This window comes from Lontra canadensis, unplaced genomic scaffold, assembly GCF_010015895.1.
Source record: "Lontra canadensis isolate GAN:19392208 unplaced genomic scaffold, GSC_riverotter_1.0 scaffold98, whole genome shotgun sequence".
Classification (NCBI taxonomy): domain Eukaryota; kingdom Metazoa; phylum Chordata; class Mammalia; order Carnivora; family Mustelidae; genus Lontra; species Lontra canadensis.
This window is the reverse complement of record NW_022631092.1, coordinates 3,401,593-3,420,943: the sequence shown is the minus strand read 5'-3', so window position 1 is coordinate 3,420,943 and position 19,351 is coordinate 3,401,593. Positions and strand designations below refer to the sequence as shown.

General features: G+C 42.3%; 1 protein-coding gene across 1 annotated transcript in view; it reads left to right on the top strand.

Moving 5' to 3' along the window:
• The first annotated feature begins 523 nt into the window (after positions 1-523).
• The window catches only part of GOLGA5 (golgin A5), a 31,667-nt gene continuing 12,839 nt past the window's right edge, over positions 524-19,351 (top strand). The window contains exons 1-7 of the mRNA XM_032837268.1: positions 524-781; positions 2,724-3,297; positions 9,001-9,228; positions 10,575-10,794; positions 11,469-11,592; positions 15,080-15,283; positions 18,918-19,088. Coding sequence (XP_032693159.1) covers positions 2,754-3,297; positions 9,001-9,228; positions 10,575-10,794; positions 11,469-11,592; positions 15,080-15,283; positions 18,918-19,088 — 1,491 coding nt within the window. The 5' untranslated portion in view covers positions 524-781; positions 2,724-2,753. The remainder of the gene's footprint in view (positions 782-2,723; positions 3,298-9,000; positions 9,229-10,574; positions 10,795-11,468; positions 11,593-15,079; positions 15,284-18,917; positions 19,089-19,351) is intronic.

Here is a 19,351-nt window from a genome sequence, read left to right as displayed (position 1 = left end):
ACTGTATGCATAACATAACTACAACATGGCTAGATAGAAAGACCCTTTGCAGGTCTTTTCCGCCTTTTGAGTCTCAGCTCAAATGTCACCTCCTCGGAAAGACTTGCCCTGATCACAACATTTAAAGTGTTTCCCGACCGCTTAAAATCGTCTCGTTCCATCATTGGTTTATTTAACATCTGTCTCTGCCACTAGAAAGGAAGCTCCGTGAAACCAGGGAAACTGTTCTGTATTCTCAGCTCCTCCCCTGGGTCCTCAGCATCCTCCTCCGTAAAACAGGCAGGCGAAGGAGGAAGAGGGAAAGGAGAAGGCTGTCTGGTCCACCTGGGTCTCACGCCCCGCCCACCTCAGGCCTCAAATTCCTTGGGGTCGGGGTACCGCCTGGGTCACCCTCGCGCTCTGCAGCGGGGTCCCACCCCCATGGTGGGCGTGGCCTACAATGTTATGCCCGCCGCGTGCGGGCGGTCTCCACGGGAAGAGAGCTACGTCACACGCTCCAGGCGGAAGAAGGGCGTGGCCAGGAGCGAGGACCCCGCAGCCGCCGGCGCCGCCGCCTGAATCGCTTTCAGGTGGCTGCTGTCGGCCCGGGCCGCTCAGGCAGCTCGGAAGTCACTCTGTTTTGGGGTCCTCGCCGCCCTTCCACGTCTCCCGGAAGAGTAGCCGGGCCGCGGCGGGGCCGGAACTAGGTTTACTCTGCCGGGCCCTCTTGCCGCCCGCTGCTGAGTTGGGGGGCGGCCCGGGAGGGCGACGAGGCAGCGTGCACCCCCTCCGCAGTACTCAGGTGAGGCGGCAGCGTGAGCCCTGCTGGCCGGACGGGTCCGCCTAGGGCGTTAACGGCCTTAGGCGCGGGGCTGGCCTCCCCTCAGCGGAGACTCTGGTCTCTCCGCTTTGAGGGGGGCTAAGAGAGGGGACAGGAGAACCCCCTGGGGCCTCAGCAGGTGTCGTTTAGTGCCCTCCTCTCTTCTCCTTCCCCCGCCCCAGCCTGGTTTGACCGCTGCTCCCGCTCCAGGGGCTCTGCGAGCGGGGTGGGGAGCGAAGTGGGGGTCTGTAACTCCTCTAGTTGGGGTCCACTGATGACAAATCCCTAGGACGCACCGGCTGACCCCAGCCTCCCTTCCGCTGTGTTGACATCTGACCCTCGAAGCAAGTCCTGCCACTGTTGTCCGTGGACCCCTCCCCGAGCCACCACTGTCACCCGCTCTTCGCCTCCGTGTGGGCCATTTCTTGGGGGCAGTGTTGAGAAATTACTTGAGGGCACTGCACCTCTAAAGTCCGCTGGAGTTTGTCACTGGGGCAAGTGCCTGGGGCCCATGTTTGTATTTAAATTGGGTAATCAATACTAAGGCACGGGGTTTTGTTTTAAAGCCCTATTAACTTTAAAATGGGAGGCGAGATATTAATAAGAATTAATAATAAGAGTGTTTAATTGCCTCATTACTAAGCACCGCTTGCTGCCCAATCACCACCACTGTCTACTTGAGAATAATACTTTACATCTTTAGGGAGTTTTACATACCTCCGTTGGGTGACACATAAACTGAAATACACAGCGTCCCCTTTTGTACAGAGCAGGTTTAGAAGGTGAATTTCTTCTTGAGGTTATTCAGATCCTGAGAGGCTAGATGAGAAAGGCAGGAGTTCAAAAAAGGTGGGTTTGGCTGACTTAGATTTGAGTTCCCCAGCTGCCATCTACTCCCCATTTGTGGAAAAAAGGTTATTGTTACCGACCATATAATGTGGTTGTGAAAATGATGTGTGATAAAGATAATGAGACAAGAGAATATCAATAAACCATGAAGGGCTGTGAGGGGGAAGCATAACATATGAACAGAGAATGATACAACCTAATCTAGATGGAAGGAAAGAAAAGAGCTGTGTTTTGGAGCTGAAGACTTTCAAGTGGAGACTAAGAACAAGAAAGAGTTAACAATGAAAGAGCATTCCAGGCAAAAGAAACAATGTGCACATTCAAGAAATGGATATTGACTTTTTTATATAGTACACTTCTATGTCTATAAGGACTAATTACCTTACCGTTCTGATTCATTCTGGCACGCCATAAGCACTCAGGTCTATTTATCAAATAAATGGCTATGCGGCCTTTTTTTTTTTTTTTAAACTTCTGAATTTAGCCAATGTGCACATAGTGGGTACTGAGTATTTAAATTATTGTGGGTGCACTTTACACAGGTTATATACACCTAAATTATCCATAATAGTGCTGCATTTTAACATGAAGATGGATTTAGTATTAGGAGTTTCTTCAGGTTTTAGCACCTTAAAGCAAACTAAAGGGAATTGTTTCTATTTGGCTGTACTGCAATTTTGCCATATTCATGATTTGCTATTTGAATGCTTTTTGCTATATTAACATTTGCCTTTTGTTGAAGTAGAAGTTGTAATGGTAGTGACAGGTGTAATGATTGTGGTAAAAGAGCAACTTCTAAAATGATGTCTGCTGTGTCAGGGTTTTGCAAAGAGGTTTTTTTCTTTTTTTTTTTTTACATAATTTCATCTTAAAACTGTCCTATAATGTAAGTACATTTAGTTTCCTCATTTTCTATATAAAGCTGCTCACTTTCAAGTGAAGTAATTTGCTCAAGGTTACATAGGTAAGAGGCAGGGTTCGGCTTTCAGTCCAGGACTGTGTGACTCCAGAGTCTGGTCTTAACTGCTGTGCTCTGCTCTTAGGCCACACTGATCCCATTTTGTCCTTTTTACAGGTTCACCAGTAGGATTTTTCTGCTCCCATCATGTCTTGGTTTGCGGATCTTGCTGGAAAGGCAGAAGATCTTTTAAATCGGGTTGATCAGGGGGCTGCAACAGCTCTCAGTAGAAAAGAGAACAGCGGCAACGTCACCTACAACAAAACTGCTGACCATCCTGAACTTCAGCAAAATATGGATTTGACTTACCAGACTGGATCTAAAGCTGCATATATTTCCTCAGCAGCTGATAACATTAGAAATCAGAAAGCCACTCTCTTAGCTGGCACTGCGAATGTAAAAGTCGGATCGAGGACATCCACGGAGGCTTCCCATCCTGTTGAAAATGCATCTCTTCCTAGGCCTTCGTCCCAGTTCGTTCGAAGAAAAAAGTCAGAACCCGATGATGAGCTGCTGTTTGACTTTCTTAATAGTTCACAGAAGGAGCCTACTGGGAGGGTGGAAATCAAAAAAGAGAGGAGCCGGACACCTGTTCCTCCGAGTTCTCGGACAGCAGGCGCCAGCTCTGTGACCACCAGCATAACCGCCGTCAAAGCCACGGAGGAAAATCCTTCTGGGAGCCAAAGCGATGGTAGCTAATTGGCCCTCTGTTTCTTTCAGAGTTAAGCAAATTGGATGTGTTGCCCTAGTCTAAAACGTTTTGGTAGTGTTTCTCGTCCTCTGTTTTGTTCCCTTTCCCCACTGGTGTAAAGGCAGTCTCTGAAGCATGGTATAAACTAGGGAGACCATTTGGCATGCTCTTAGTCAGCACAGTTATAATAGGGACCTTTAAATGCTGTTGGGTAACTTTGCCCAGCCTAGCATCTAAGAATTTCCGTCCAGAATGATTTTCTAAGATATTTTGAAATACAGAAAGAACAGTTTTAAAATCTGAAAGAAAACATCGTTTTGGATTTGGGACTGTCTCATATCATTTCTTTCTGGGATTATAAAATAGGAGGCTGTACTTCACATATATTCTGGATACTGAGAATTTTTTGTGTGTGTTTTTCTTTCCTCCTTGCATCCCTGAGATGTAAAGCTGAGAGACTGAACTTCAAGTTGAAGGCTTGAAGGTAGTGAAATAATAGTTTAGAATTCTGGTGTTCAGTTGTTTAATTTGCTGTGAAATTACTCTACGTGTGTATCTTCTCACCTGCAGAAATGGGGTTAACATGGTAATGTGGCTAATTCAAGTACCTACTAACCATTTTAAAGGTTTTATTTATTTGTTGGTCAGAGAGAGAGAGAGCGAGCATGAGCAGGGGGAGCCGCAGGCAGATGAAGAAGCAGGCTCCCTGCTGAGTAAGGAGCCTGATGCGGGACTTGATCCCAGGACCCTAAGATCATGACCTGGGCTGAAGGCAGACACTTAGCCAACTGAGCCACTTAGGCATCCCCTTCCCATTTTAAAATAGCAATGTACATCACTTCTTGCAGAGATTCTTTGTATAAAGTTGATGAATGGAAGCCTGTTATTTTCTTAAATGTTACAGTGTTTCCCACAGTCTTGGCTGTTGGTGAATAAAAATCTGTCTTGTATCTTGGAGGTTAAAGTGGTGAAGAGGCAAGTGTTTGGGGCATTCAAGACCAGATCATGCAGTAGCTGTTGACTAATTATGTACGCCCACACGGCTAAATTTCTCCCCACAGAGTCTGATGGGTTAGACAGACATGTAAACAAGTAATTTACATGTATATTAGTATATAGGATAGTAAGTATAGCAATTGTGATATGGTTAGAGTATTGTGGAGGCACTAAGGAAAGTAACTAATTGTCTAAGGTATTTAGGGAACGATTCACAGGGGTCTGTAATTTGAGCTGGGTCTTAAAGAATGAGTAGAAATTTTTCAGGTGAAAAGAAGAGGGGTTGGAAATCTGTTATCTCGGCATCTAGCATCATTCATTGAAAATATTTCCTTTCCCTTTCAATCTGCAATATCACCCCAGGCATATTATCAAGCATCCATCTATACATTGCTGTGTTTCTGGGCACTTAATTATATTGGGTTGTCTGTTTTTGTGCCAATGCCACGCTTTTTTTTTTTAAGAGTTTATTTATTTATTTGACACAGAGAGATAGCGAGAGAGAACACAAGCGGGCTACAAGCGGGCCACAAGTGGGCGGAGCAGAAGAGGAAGAAGCAGGCTTCCTCCTGAGCAGGGAGCCCGATGTAGGGCTCAGTCCCAGGACCCTGGGATCATGACCTGAACCAGCCAGCCAACAACTGAGCCACCGAGGCACCCCGACCCATGCCACGCTGTCTTAATTAATGCAGTTTTATAGTGTTTTGATGCCTCCTAGAGGAATTTCTCCCACCGGGTCCTTCAAGAATGTTTTGGCTATTCTTGGATTTTTTTTGTACATCCATATTCGTTTTAGAATTTGCCAAGTTTCACAAAAATTCTGTTGGTCTTTTTATTGAGAGTCCATTGCTTCTATATGGACGGTTAGTTGAGGGAGAATCAGTGTCTTTACAATACTGAGGTTTTTCACCCACTATAACGTGGTATAATCTCAATTCCATTCTTAAGTGTCTTTCACTAAGATTTTATTGTTTTCTCCATGAGGGTCTTGCATACTTTTTGTCAAATTTAGTCTGAAACTTTTAGGTGATATCTTTTAAAAATTTTTGCTTTCTGTTGCTGATATATTGGCCTTTGACACACAGTAACCTACATAGCTCTTAATCTTCATATTTTTCTGTACATTCATTTAGATTTTCAGCAGTACAGTATCTGAATAATGACAGTTTGGTTTCTTAACTTGTTTATCTTTAAGAAAAAAATCTTTTCCTTGCCTCACTGCATTGGCTTATGAAAACCAGTTTTTTTATCTTTGTCTTCAACAGAAGGCTTTGGCTGTCTTACCAAATATAATGTTTGTGTAAGGTTTTTCATAGGTACTTTTTATCAGGTGAAGAATGTTTCTATATATCTAGTTTGAGTTTTTCTGTTAAGTTTTAGTAGCATTTTTTTCCTGTATGTAATGAGGTATCTGGGGATTTTTTTTAAATTTTTGTTCTTTAATATTGATATGGTATACAAATTAATTGACTTTTTATAACTTAAAACCAAACTTAACTTTCATTTTGCTAATATTGTGGTTAGGATTTCTGCATTTATTTCATAAGCAAAATTGACTGGTAGTATTGTTAGGTTTTGGTAATCTGGTTATGCTAGCCTTATAAAGTGATTTGCAAAGTGCTCTCTCCTTTCCTATTGTACTAATTATTTGATGTAAGATTATTTATTCCCTGATTGTTTGCTAGAACTCAGTGGTAAAACCATCAGGGCCTGGGCTATTCTTTTTTTTTTTTTTTTTTTTTTTTTTTTTTAAGATTTTATTTATTTATTTGAGAGAGCATGAGCAAGAGAGAGCATAAATGGGGGTGGGGGTTGGGAGAAGGGGAGAGGCGGAGGGAAAGGGACAAGCAGAATCCCCACTGAGCAGGGAGTCCAAAGTGGGGCTAGATGCCAGGACTCTGGGATCATGAGCTGAGCTAAAGGCAAATGCTCAACTGACTGAGCAACCCCAGGGCCCCTGGGGTATTTTTAATGGAAGATTTTAACTACTGATTGCATTGGCTTTCCATTTCCTCTATTTTTGGTGAGTTACATCTTTTCCTAAGAATTTGTCTATTTTATATACACTTAGGGGGATTATATTTATTTTACTTAATTTCAGGTAAATAATGAAAGTATCACAGCCAAAAAAAACCCATTTGTACATTAATCATTCATATTAACCCTGCAGAAACCAAAGCTTGATCACAGATACTCACAGAAAAATAATATCTGGAACTGTGCCAGATGCCTTTTTTTCAAATAGTGTTAATGAAGTGTAACTGACGGATAATAAATTATACATGCTTAAGTATATAATTTGGTAGGTTTCAACATAGTATACATTTAAAAAATTTATTGGCATATTGTTTATGATATATCCCTCAGAAGACCATTTTAATTCTCTCTAGCAAGTTTCTTTTCTATTTTATTAGTTTCTGGTCTTTATTGTTAATTTCTGCTTTGAGGTTTATTCTGCTGTTATTAAAGCCTTTAAGGTGGATAGAAAACTCATTGATTTTCTTTCTTTTCATTTTTAATGTAAATATTAAAGACTATAGATGTCCTTTTAAATACTACTTTGGATGTATCCCACAAGTTTGGATATATACTTTATTTCTTTTGAAAAATTTTTATTTTGGAAATTTCAAACATATTGAAGTAGATTTTGATGACTCCCTCCAATATTACGTATTGTCTGGCTATATTAATCAACATGGCCATTCTTGTTCTATTTATACCTCCCACTTTCCATCCCTTTCTTACCTCTACTGTCCACAGAATTATTTTGCAGCAAATTACAGATCTCATATCATTTCATCTAGAAATAATTCATTTTATTACCCTAAAAAATGCTAACTTTTTTTTAAAAGATTTTATTTATTTGAGAGAGAGACAGGGAGCGTACAAGCAAGGGGAGGAATAGAGGGAAAGGGAGTCCAAGCTTGGTCCCAGGACCCTGAGACCATGACTTGAGCCAAAGTCAGATGCTTAACCTACTAAGCCACCCAGGTGACCCAGAATGTAAACCTTAGAAACAAACATCCACACCATCATCACCCTGAAAATGTAATAATTCCTTGATATGATCTAGTGCCTAGTCATTATTCAAATTTCCATTTCTCATAATTTTTTCTGTATGTTGAAATGCACAAATCTTAGCTATACAGATAAATGGCTATACCTATGTAACCCACACTTTTGTGATAACGCTTCTTTGCCCCCTTCCCTCATGTCCTTTTCCAGCTAATCTTTCCATCCCACTTCCCCAACTACCACTGATCTGATTTTTTTCACGTTAGTTTTTGTCGTAAAGTTTCATATAAATGGAATGTTGTAGGATATACACACTCTTCTCGGCTTTCTTTTGCTCATCATGTTAGTAAGACTCATCCGTGTTATTGGGTATATCAATAGTTGGTTCTTTTTTATTCTGTAGTATTCTACTGGAGATATACCACAGTTTATCTCTTTTTTATGGACAATGGATTGTTTCCAGTTTTGGGTTATTGTGAATAAAGCTGCTATGAACATTTTCGTACTTGTCTATTTGTGGGAAAATGTTTTCACTTTCAAGCCTGGCAGGGGAGTCACTGGGCAAAATGTCACTGGGAGTATTTAATTTCATAAAAAACTGCAAAACCTTTACCCACAGTGGTTATACCATTTCGTACTCCCACCAATAATCTGAGTTCTGGCTGCTCCATGTCTTTGTCAGTGTTTGGTGTTGTCTTTTTAATTTTAGCCCTTCTAGCAGGTGTGTACTGGTTCTCACTGTGGTTTTAATTTGCATTTCCTTGATCCCTGAAGATGTTGAGAGCTTTTTCATAAGATTATTGATCACTTGTTTATCTTCCTTTGTGAAGTGTCACCTCTTTTGCCCATAGTTATTTAGTCCATTTTATCGAGATACAGTTCACTTTTTAGCACAAACATAATTTTTTTTAGAGTAAAAAACGCATTTGGACGGACACCTGGGTGGCTCAGTTGGTTAAGTGTCTGCCTTCAGCTCATCGGGTTGTCAGGTCGGGCTCTCTGCTCAGCTCGGGCCTGCTTTTCCCCCTTCCCTCTGCCTGCTGCTCCCCCTGCTTGTGCGCTGGGTGCTCGCTCTCTGCCAAATGAATAAATAAAATCTCCTTAAAAATGCATTTGGATCACGTTTAGTCCAAAACAAGATCAATCTGAATTTATGAGTCTCTGTCTCTTTGTATAAGGCCTTTTAGATTCCAGTTTGGTATGTAACAAATGGCTCTGACCTATGATTACTGTCTTTGCCTTGAAACCCACAGCTGTTCTTTTGTGCTTTTTTAGTATTTTCACTGTTGAGACTTTCCTCTTGGTTTAGAAGATGCTTTAGAGACAGAGGGAGACTGAAACCCTTTTTTCCTAATCCCAACTGCTTAGATGATCTCTTGATTTTCCTCCTTCCAGAACTGTATTCTTGTGTCTGTTGTTTATCACCATTCATTCAGTATATCCAAAATTTGAGATCCTTAGAGATCTGTAGCCTCCATGTAGGTGAATGAAATTTCATCAGAAGGAACTCTATTGAGAATATAAGTTTGCAAAAAAAAAAAAAAAAAGAATGTTTGCTTTTTTTTAAAGCTTCAGCAGTCCACTTGAGCCAAAAGGCATTCTACCAAAGTAAGCTACTAATGTGTATGTGGTGAGTGTTCCAGTGTAATAAAAGTGGATTCTTTTTTTTTTTTTTTTTTTTTTTTTTTACAGTAACCTCTAATAATTCAGATTCTGGCCATGAAGGTCAAGAGGATTCTTCAAAGGAAAATGTATCATCAGGTGCTGTCCCTGCTGACCGCAGCCCAGCACCTAGTCACGATGGCAAATCCCATGAACTGTCTAATCTTCGATTGGAGAATCAGCTGTTGAGGAATGAAGTTCAGTCTTTAAATCAAGAAATGGCCTCATTACTTCAAAGATCCAAGGAAACTCAAGAAGGTAGAGCCTTATTTAAATTGTGGAGGGTTAGGAATTTAACATTTCAAAAATAAACTGAAAACCTGATTACATCGAAACTTAGAAATATTTCACATGAGACTTACAAAACCCGGTTTTCATAGAAATATAGGGCCCGGATTTAGAAATAGAACCAGTCATCCTCCTACTAATCTGAAACAGAATGTTGCCTTTGTTTGGCCATTCTTTAGGAGTTATGAAATTTAAGAACTGGGGACATTAGTAATTATCTGGTTCATTTGATCTCTTCTGAACCTTTGGGGGAGCTGTTAATGAACCAGAGGTGGGGTTAAACAAAGGAGTGGATACCAGTAGACAAGGTCACAGTATCGTACTGCTCCAGGGGATGTAAAGTGAACATGGAATTCAGTTTGAATAATACCCTCTGGAAATACGCAGTGAAGTGGCCCTAGAGTAGAAAACTCTTGGATTCCTCAGAAATGGGTAATTTAAAAGTAAATAATCTCATGAATGAGGTGATGGGGGTGGACTGTGTTAGTCTTAATGTAAGTGTGGCTGAGGGAAAATAAAAGGGAGAAGCGAAGAAGTCTCTGCCTTGGTTCCTAGCAGCAATTAGAAAGGAGTGTGGGGACAGTAGGAAAAGTTTTGCCAAGACATGGATGGAGGCCCAGAAAGTTTAGGGCTTGTTGGACTGACTTCAGAAAATCTTCACTTTACCAGACTAATAAAGACCTAGAAATAGAGCTTTTCCTGAGACCCTGTAGAGTTTGCTTCAGTATAAAAAAAAATTTTTTTTTTTTGCTTGCAAACTGCTATTATAAATGTGTGAGAGTGTGGAAATCTGCACCGATTGCTCTTCTGGCACCAGTGTCCTAGATTTTTTTAAAAAATAGCATCTTTTTGCTACAGTAATCAAGAGAAACACATTCTCTCCTGCCTTTTATCTTCAGGTTTTGATTTTGTTTGTTTTGGTCCTACCGTGGGGTTCACTCTGTGCCCTTGATTTGTATTTGCATTCTTCCTGTCACTAGCAGAACTCAGCAAATTCACCGACTGGGCTGCTGTTCTGAACGCTGCCGTATACTGGTTTGGATTCCCAAATGCTTTGGGATATGTCTCAGAAAGATTGTTTTGTGGAAGAGCAGCCACCCTTGTGCCCTTTCCAACCTATTAACCGTGAAACAGGGGGGAACATTGGCCTTGAGAAGCGGGTATCCCACTTGAAGCAAATAATTGGAAGACACTTGTAAGCTCTTGATTCTGGTAGGAAGCCCGACAGGGACAAAGGAGAGTCTGTGTGCTCTGAGAGAAGTGTGTCTGCTTGAAGAGAGAAATCTCTCTCATTATCATTCCTTTTTTTTTTTAAGAATTAACCAAAGCAAGAGCAAGAGTTGAGAAGTGGAATGTTGACCATTCGAAGAGTGATCAAATAACCCGAGAGCTCCGCGCCCAGGTCGATGACCTGACCGAAGCCGTGGCTGCCAAGGACTCGCAGCTGGCCGTGCTGAAAGTGAGGCTGCAGGAGGCCGACCAGCTCCTGGCCATGCGCTCCGAAGCCCTGGAAGCCTTGCAGACGGAGAAGTCACGGTAGCTCATCCTGGTGATAGTGACAGAGGGACTAGAAAGATTCTTCCCCGTGCAAGTAATGATGAACACTGCAGTGTAGACTGTTTTATGAAAACTTAGCTTTCGAAATTTAGGGAGGGATAATTTAGCTTTTGGTAATGTTGTAAATGTGCGTGATTACAAGTTGATTTATTACTTGAATCTTGAGATGCGTTGTTAGCAAAATCTGAATTTAAAAATATTTGAAGAATATAGTGTCCTTAACTCTTTTGGGCATATAATGATATGTGGTCTGTGCTTCTATTTGGATGCCTAAAAATATAGGTTACATTCCATTAAAAGGCAAAAATATTTCTTTAAGAATATTTTAGTCAAACCATCTTTTTTTTAAATTTTTTTTTTTTTAATTTTAGGGAGAGAGGGGTGGGGGAAGGGGCAGCAGAGGGAGATGGGGAGAGAGAATCTCAAGCAGACTTCGTGCTGAACATGGAGCCCAACATGAGGCTCAGTATCACGACCCTGAGATCGTGACCTGAGCCGAAACCAGAAGTCAGATGCCCAGCTGACCACGCCACCTCGGCACCCCAGTCAAATCTTCTCTTTTGTGCCATCAAGCTGATGCCTTGAAAGTTATTGCACCTTCTCACTTGGACACGGTGGCAATAAGTCCTTTCAAGTGATGCCTTTTCTTGTAGAATAATGCAGGATCACAGCGAAGGCAGCAGCCTGCAGAGCCAAGCCCTGCAGACCCTTCAGGAGAGACTGCACGAGGCGGATGCTGCCCGGAAGAGAGAGCAGGAGAGCTGCAAACAGATGCAGGTTAGAAAGGAGCAATGCCTTTCTGCTGTCTTAGAACACAGTTAGTCCGTGATAAAATCCTGCAGCACATTCTCAGAAAAATCTGTTTCTGTGACAACAACTAAGTATTTGAAAAGTTAGCTTGATAACTTGCTAAATTTACTCAACCTTATGTATTGGATTACAGTGAAAATAAATTTCAACATCCTCTATGATCCATCAACAAGGCATTGGCAGGAAGTGTGGGCACTTTTCCTCCGAGACGGTCTTTGAAGGGGGGGTACACGGGTTGGGCAGTGGTCATAGAGCAGAAGCAGCCCCTCAGCACCCCTTTAAGAAAGGAATACACTTAAAATAATTAATATTCAGTAGAGATAGATATTTTTTCACTTTATTTTGTTGTACAGCCAACATTACCATTATTTGATGAAAAGCTGAAGAAAAAGCCTCTTTTTTTTTTTTGTTAAGATTTTATTTATTTATTTGACAGAAATCACAAGTAGGCAGAGAGAGCGGGGGAGGCAGGCTCCCTGCCGAGCAGAGAGCACGGTGCGGGGCTCGATCCCAGGACCTTGGGATCATGACCTGAGCCAAAGGCAGAGGCTTTAACCCACTGAGGCACCCAGGGGTTGGGGCCTCTTTCTTAAAACTAGATGGTGCTGAGAAACTTTTGAATAAAACACTTTGCCAGATGAGGGGGAAAAAAACTGATGTGAGGCATGTTAATTTTTTTATGTAAGCTTTTTCTCATTCCAGTTTAATCTGATTCATCTATTTCCAGAGAAATTGTATGTAATATATGTAGAGTTTTAGTCTTAAATGAATTTTTTTGCATCTAGTTTAGTGATTCTTATCCCTGTCTACACATTAGAATCACTTGTGTAGCTTTTAATATTTTTTGATGCCAGGTCTCTACTCCCAGGGAGTCCAGTCCCACAGCGTGAGGTCGGGTGTAAGCAGTGGTGTTTGAGTTTCATAAGATTCACAGGTGTGTTTATTGGCCAGTGAACCACTGGTTCAGACTGTCTTTTCAACAGGTAAAAATAGTTTATCCCTGAAAGGAACTATCAGCTCATGTGGGCTTTTTGGAAATCTAATGAATGTATTTATTTATCACAGTATATCCAAGGTACTATCATTTCAGGGCACCTCAGTAGCCCAGTCAGTTAAGCGTCTGACTCTTGATCTCAGCTTAGGTCTTGATCTTAGGGTTGTGAGTTCAAGCCCTGCGTTGGGCTCCATGTTAAGCATGGAGCCTACTTAAAAACAACAACAAAAATCAAAGTACTATCATTTCAACATATAGTTAATAATAAAAATCACTAATGAGGTATTTTACATTCTTTTTTGCAACTGCTTTAAAATATGGTATATTTTGTACTTAATTCAGTCATAAATTTTCTTTTTCTTTTTTTAAAGATTTTATTTATTTGACAGCGAGAGATGCAGTGAGAGAGGGAACACAAGCAGGGGGAGCAGGAGGAGAGGGAGAAGCAGGCTTCCCATCAAGCAGGGAGCCCGATATGAGCCTCAATCCCAGGACCCTGGGATCATGACCTGTGCCAAAGTCAGCCACTTAACGACTAAGCCACCCAGGCACCCAGTCATAAATTTTCTTACATAATACTTGGTCTATATTTAGATTTAATAAATTTGATGGGTAAAAAAGTAATTCACATGCCCAGTTGTTCTAAACATACTCAGAAGTTTTCCGCTAACAGTGCTTCAAAATTTAGGCATAGAGTACACCATATGGTGTAGCAGTTCTGTCCTAGGTGTGTACCCAAGAGAATTGAAAATATCTGTCCACACAGAAAATTGTACACAGATATTCGCAGCAGCATTATTCACAATAGCCCCAGACTGGAAATAATACACATATCCTTCAGTTGCTGAATGGGTAAACAAAGTGTGCTATATGCATACAAGGAGATACCATTCAGCCATAAAAAGGAAAGAAGTCCTGATTCATGCTACAACATGGACGAACCTGTAAAATGTTAAGTGAAAGAAGGCGGACGCCAAAAGCCACATATTAGATGATTTCGCTTACGTGAAATGTCCGTAATAGATCTACAGAGAAAGTAGATTCATCATTGCCAGGGGCTAGAAGGAAGGGAGAAGTGGGTAGAGGATCTCCCTTTGGGGGTGAAAACATACTGATATTAGGTAGTGGTAATGGGTGTACAATTAACTCTGCATACACTGCAAACCACTGAACTGTACACCATAGAAGGGTGAATTCTACAGTGTGTGAATTATATCCCAATGAACCTATTATTAATTGAATTAAGTAGTTTTATGTTTAATTAAAGTGAATTAACAGAAAAATTAAAGTTAATTAGCAGAAAAATTCAGTTCTGAGTTGCATTAGGCACATTTCACATGTTTAGTAGAGATTAGCATGTCCTCTTGCTCTTTTTATTTAAAACAGAAGTTAATATTGGATCAAAGGTTTGTGGCTTTAGTTATTGGTGTGTGAACTGTACATGCTTGCAGACTTCTGCCTCACCTGAGTGTTCTGGTGATGGGAACTTTTGAGAATAAAAGTAAAATAAAATCTCAGAACTGGATAGGCTAGTAAGTGATAGGCATGTGTTTTTCTAGAATGTGCTTTGGAAGTTTCTTAAGCTAAAATAATTATATTGAATAATTCATTAGGAAATTTGAAATAGAAGGAAAACGTTAGCCATGCTATTAAAAAAGATGTGGCTGTTTACTTATCTCTTTGGTTTGCCTTTTTTTTTTTTAATTTATTCTATTTATTTGAGAGAGAGAGAGACTTAAGTAGACTCCACGCTGAGCACAGTGCCTGATGTGGGGCTTGAACTCCTGACCCTGAGATTGTGACCTGAGCTGAAACCACAAGTCAGATGCTTAACCGACTGAGCCATCCAGGTGCCCCTTCATTTGCTTTCTGATAGACTTTCTGTTTTATTGATTGATCAGCTTGTATCAGGCTGACCAGATTCACCTTGGAAATATCTTAAACAGATTTCCATTTCCAAGCATCATCTTGGAAATTCCAAGTCAATAAGTCTAGGGAAGTCTTTGGGTGGTGGTATTTGTTTAAAACTCCTTAATTGGGGCATCTACATGGCTCAGTCGGTTAAGTGTCTGCCTTTGGCTCAGGTCATGCTCCCAGGGTCCTGGGATTGAGCCCTACATTGGGCTCCCTGCTCAGCAGGGAGTCTGCTTTTCCCTCTCCATCTCCCTCTGTGCTCTCTGTCACTCAAAATAAATAAATAAAATCTTTAAAAAAAAGAAAAAAATAAATAAAACCCTCTAATCGATTCTGATGCATTGCCATGTTTGGGAGCCAACAACCTTCGAGTCCCTAGTCTTCAGTTCCTAATAAATGAGGTGTTTTGTTTAATTTTTTAACCTCCCTGTTATGTGGTTGGGCTGAACTGAAAAAAAAAAAAATCCTATAAGACATCTGACTGGATGGTTGGTAAGATATATTTCAGAGGACGTGATCTAAAGATGATATAAAAATTTGTTACAGAGTGAGTTTGCAGCGCGCCTAAACAAGATGGAAGTAGAACGTCAGAATTTGGCCGAAGCAGTCACTCTGGCAGAAAGAAAATGCGCGGAGGAGAAGAAGAGGGTTGAGGAGCTGCAGCAGCAAGTCAAAGTGTGCAAGGCCGGCTTGGAGTCCTCCAAGCAGGAGCTGACCGACTACAAGCAAAAAGCTACTAGAATCCTCCAGGTAGGCAGGAAATGTCTTGGATATTAAGATCTGCCAGGTTGGAGACGCTCTCGGACTCCGTCTGGATCTGCGGGAGGATTTATTCGTGTTCGCCCGGGTTGGTTCACTTCAGGTGACTTCCTGCACCGAAATGGCCCTTGTTCCTACTGCCTTTCTTTCTTTTTATTGACAATTCACTCTGCCACGGCCTGGCGCAGGTCACCAGTCACCTTAAACATGGCAATATCAACGTTTGTCATTAGGCAGCCACTTTACTCTTCCTGGAGGATCCCCCATTGAGTTTTTCAGAGCTAGTGGTCTTGGCCTCACCCAGCTTCCCCCATGTCACCTCATGTAGTCCTCGGCTTCTCTGTCCTTTGCCTCCTGAAGGAAAGGTATCCATTCATCTTTCTCTAGGAGGGTTTTCTAGCCTGTGCGCTGGTTCCTCTTCTGCTATATGGAAGCTCTTCCTCCTAAGTCTGTCCTGTCTCCGTTTCTTCCTTTCTGCCCCCTTTTTCTGGCTCAGCTTACTCAAGAGCATACGGTTGCTTGGTGGAAGATCAAAGACTAGGTCCTGGAACTCCTGCTTAAGGAGAAAACAACGCTTTGTCTTTTTTGACCGCTTGGATCCATTTCCCTGTTGTTTTCTTCAGTATCAGACTTAATAGAATTATCGTAAATATGCCGTCTTTATTTTAGAGCTGTTAACTCTAACTCCTTCGTGTAATTTCTGTCCCTGATACATTTCTGAAACTGTCTTCCCAGATATCTTTAATGACCTGAATACATACTTTCTTCCGTTTCTTAATTTCCATCCACTTTGATTGGGGTAGAGCACTGGACACCATTAGTTCTGCCGCCTTAAACTCCTGCCTCTGGTCCCACTCGGGCTGCCTTCTCTCCCTGTCCTCTCTCACTGCTCCGAGTCTCCAGAGACGAAGAGTCCTTTCAAAATCAGGCCCCACCCCCCTCACTGCTTCTCAGGTGGTGTTATCCTTTACTTTCTCCGCTTCTGTCTGTCACCTCGGTGTCACTTAAGCATGTCTCCCAGCCTCACTTCCTGACCCCGGTTTCTAAATGCCTACCAGGCTTCTCTGTGGGATGTGCCCTTCTCCCCCCAGCTTCTTGTTCATTCTCCAATTTCCGTAAATATGACACCTTCTTCCCAGGCAGTAGAGCTTGAGCCATGATACCGTTTTGATTCCACATCCATGAGACAGCATATCCATTCCTCCAGACGGTTCTTTCCGATTGCTTCTGCCGTGTCACTCTGATTTATTACTGAGCACCTAACTATCCACGAGGCATTATGATAGATGCTGGGGGGGTGTTTTCTTTCTGTAAGGAGCGTTCAGTTAGCAGAGGGACACTGTACTCGATGTGACGAAGTTTTTGATGCAGTAAGCCCTTAAAATCTGCGAGGGGGCGTCAGGGATGACCGGATGACACTGTGTAATAAGGAACTTGAAGCATGGGTGGGAAGGCTTGTGGTAGGGAAGAGATTTCAGACAGAACGGCTGTCCCAGAGCAAGGGGTGTCTGAGGGAGCATGACATCTTTACTGGACGCCAGCTGGTTCTTCCGCTGGAGCATGCAGGCTTAGGGATCAAGTGGGAGCCGGGGTGGGGGGAGAAAACGCAGTGAGGGGCAGAAGCCAGAGACCATGGAGGGCCTCACATCCTGCGCAGAAGAGTTTTGATTTTTATCTCCTAAGCAGTGGTGGGGGGGAATGGTGAGAGACTGAGCAGGGGGAGAGTTGGCACCGGGCGGGGCCTTCGGGAGGTGCTCGGTAAGCCTCTGTGGACATTGACGGGTGAGGATGGAGTGGTGAGAGGGGGATGGTACAGGGGAGCGTATCGGAATTAATGGTGAGAAGTGACAAGGACAAGGTCTAGTTTGTGGCAGTGAGGGTAGCAGATGGAATAGGTCGGAGGTGGGGTGTGTGCGACTTAGGGATTCAGCTGGAGGAAGGGGAACTGCAAGTGGACCTTAGAAGGACTCGTTTCCGGAGCGCATGAGCGATACGCCCAGTGTAGTGCGGCAGAGACCAGGAAGGAGAACAGGCTCGTGCCGACGGGCGTTAGGACAAGTGACAATGAGTTTGCAGGACTGACGTGACACCGAGGTGGGAGTTTCAGGAAGGCAATCAGAAGTAGAGGCCTGAAGCTCATCACAGGGGGCTGGACCTTTACTATCTTGGAGGGCAGAGAGAGAAAATTATGTGTGTTATAGAAATATGAAAAATACAGAGAACTTTGAAGAAGTCACCCATAATTCTACCACGTGAAAAGAAAAACTATTTTTGATGGAGGAGAGTGCTTCTCAGATCCTCATATTGAAGGCAGAAGAACTGATGGCCTAGAATTATAATTACAGCACTTCTTAAACTGGTCCTCCCACATCGAATCTCTTCTTCCAACTCATCCTTTCCACCAGTGCTCAGCAAACTTTTACTGTAAAGGGCCAAATAGTATAGATTATAGGCTTTTCAGGTTCTATGTGGTCTTCATCGTATACTCTTTGTCTTTTTTTTTTTTTTTAATCATCCTCTAAACATGTAAAAATCATGTTTAGCTGGTGGGCTGTATACAAAGAGGCCACAGACCAGATCTGGCCCATCAGTCATAGTTTGTGAACCCCTGCTTGATACACTGCCAGATTAACCTTCCTTAAATGGATCTCTGGTCATGTCACTTCCCTGTCTACTTTTTAGTTGTTTGTTTTAGCCCACCAGATAAAAGTCAAACATTTTAGCCTGGCATCTGAAGCCCCCCAGGTTGGCTCTAAGATCCTATCCGAGCACCTCTCAACAATACTTTCTTGTACGCCCTAATGCTTTTGCATTATTATGTTTTGTCCTGTTCTCTCCACACCTGTTAAAATCCTAGCCATTGGGGCTCCAGGGTGACTCAGTGGGGTAAGGCCTCTGCCTTCAGCTCGGGTCATGATCCCAGGGTCCTAGGATGGAGCCCTGTACCGGGCTCTATGCTCGGCGGGGAGCCTGCTTCACCCTCTCTCTGTGCCTGCCTCTCTGCCTATTTGTGATCTCTCTCTGTCAAATAAATAAATAAAATCTTAAAAAAAAAAGGAATAAAAAAAATAAAAATAAAATCCTAGCCATTTTTCAGGATCAGCGTAACTGCTGCTTTCAAGTAAAGCCTTCTCTTCCCCAATATGTGGTTTCTCCTCGGAACCCTGCAAGTAATCTTAGCAGATGCGCCTCTCAACTTGTTTATTGTCTTATACTGGATATTTGTAACTTCCTTTTTAGTTTATAAGGCAGAGGGTACCATCCCAAATGAGAGACCTCTTCATTGCATGGGACTCTGAGCAGAGTGCCAAACCCATTGTAGGTGCTCCATAAATATTTGCTGAGTAGCATCTGATGGAGATAAAAAGCATGAGAAAGGATGAGAAAAAAGTACAAGGGAAATCTTGTTAACGACAAGTTTTCAACAGTCACGTGGTCTTGGGGACTAAAATCCAAGGACGGTGTACAGCAAGGCCCTGCTGAGTTCTTATCTCAATGTGGGCTTTCTTTGATGGAGAACGTAATTGGACTATTTCTGTAGTGGCTTAGTCGGTGTAATATTGATGGTATTCCGTATACAAGCTAATGTCTGCTTTGCTTAAAGATACTTCTTTTTTTATAATAGTCTAAAGAAAAATTGATTAACAGCTTAAAGGAAGGATCTGGTTTTGAAGGCCTCGACAGCAGTACTGCTAACAGCATGGAGCTGGAAGAACTTCGGCACGAAAAGGAGATGCAGAAGGAGGAAATACAGAAGCTGATGGGCCAGTTACATCAGCTGAGATCCGAATTACAGGTAAGATCGAGTACGGCTCCACAGCATAGACAGCCACTGACCCCAGCGATCTGCAGGTGAGCGGCGGTGGTCTGTATTTTGGGAGAAGTTGTGTCAGTGAGAGGGTGTGTGGAACTGGTGTGGGAATAGTGGTCGCCGAGTAGTAATGCATCTGAGGCGATTGGTTTCCTGTCCATTGAGGGACAGTGAAGTCCTGGGAATAACAAACAAAGGTAACTAGATGAGATCATTAAATTCTAACCTTATGCCCACTATATGCCAGT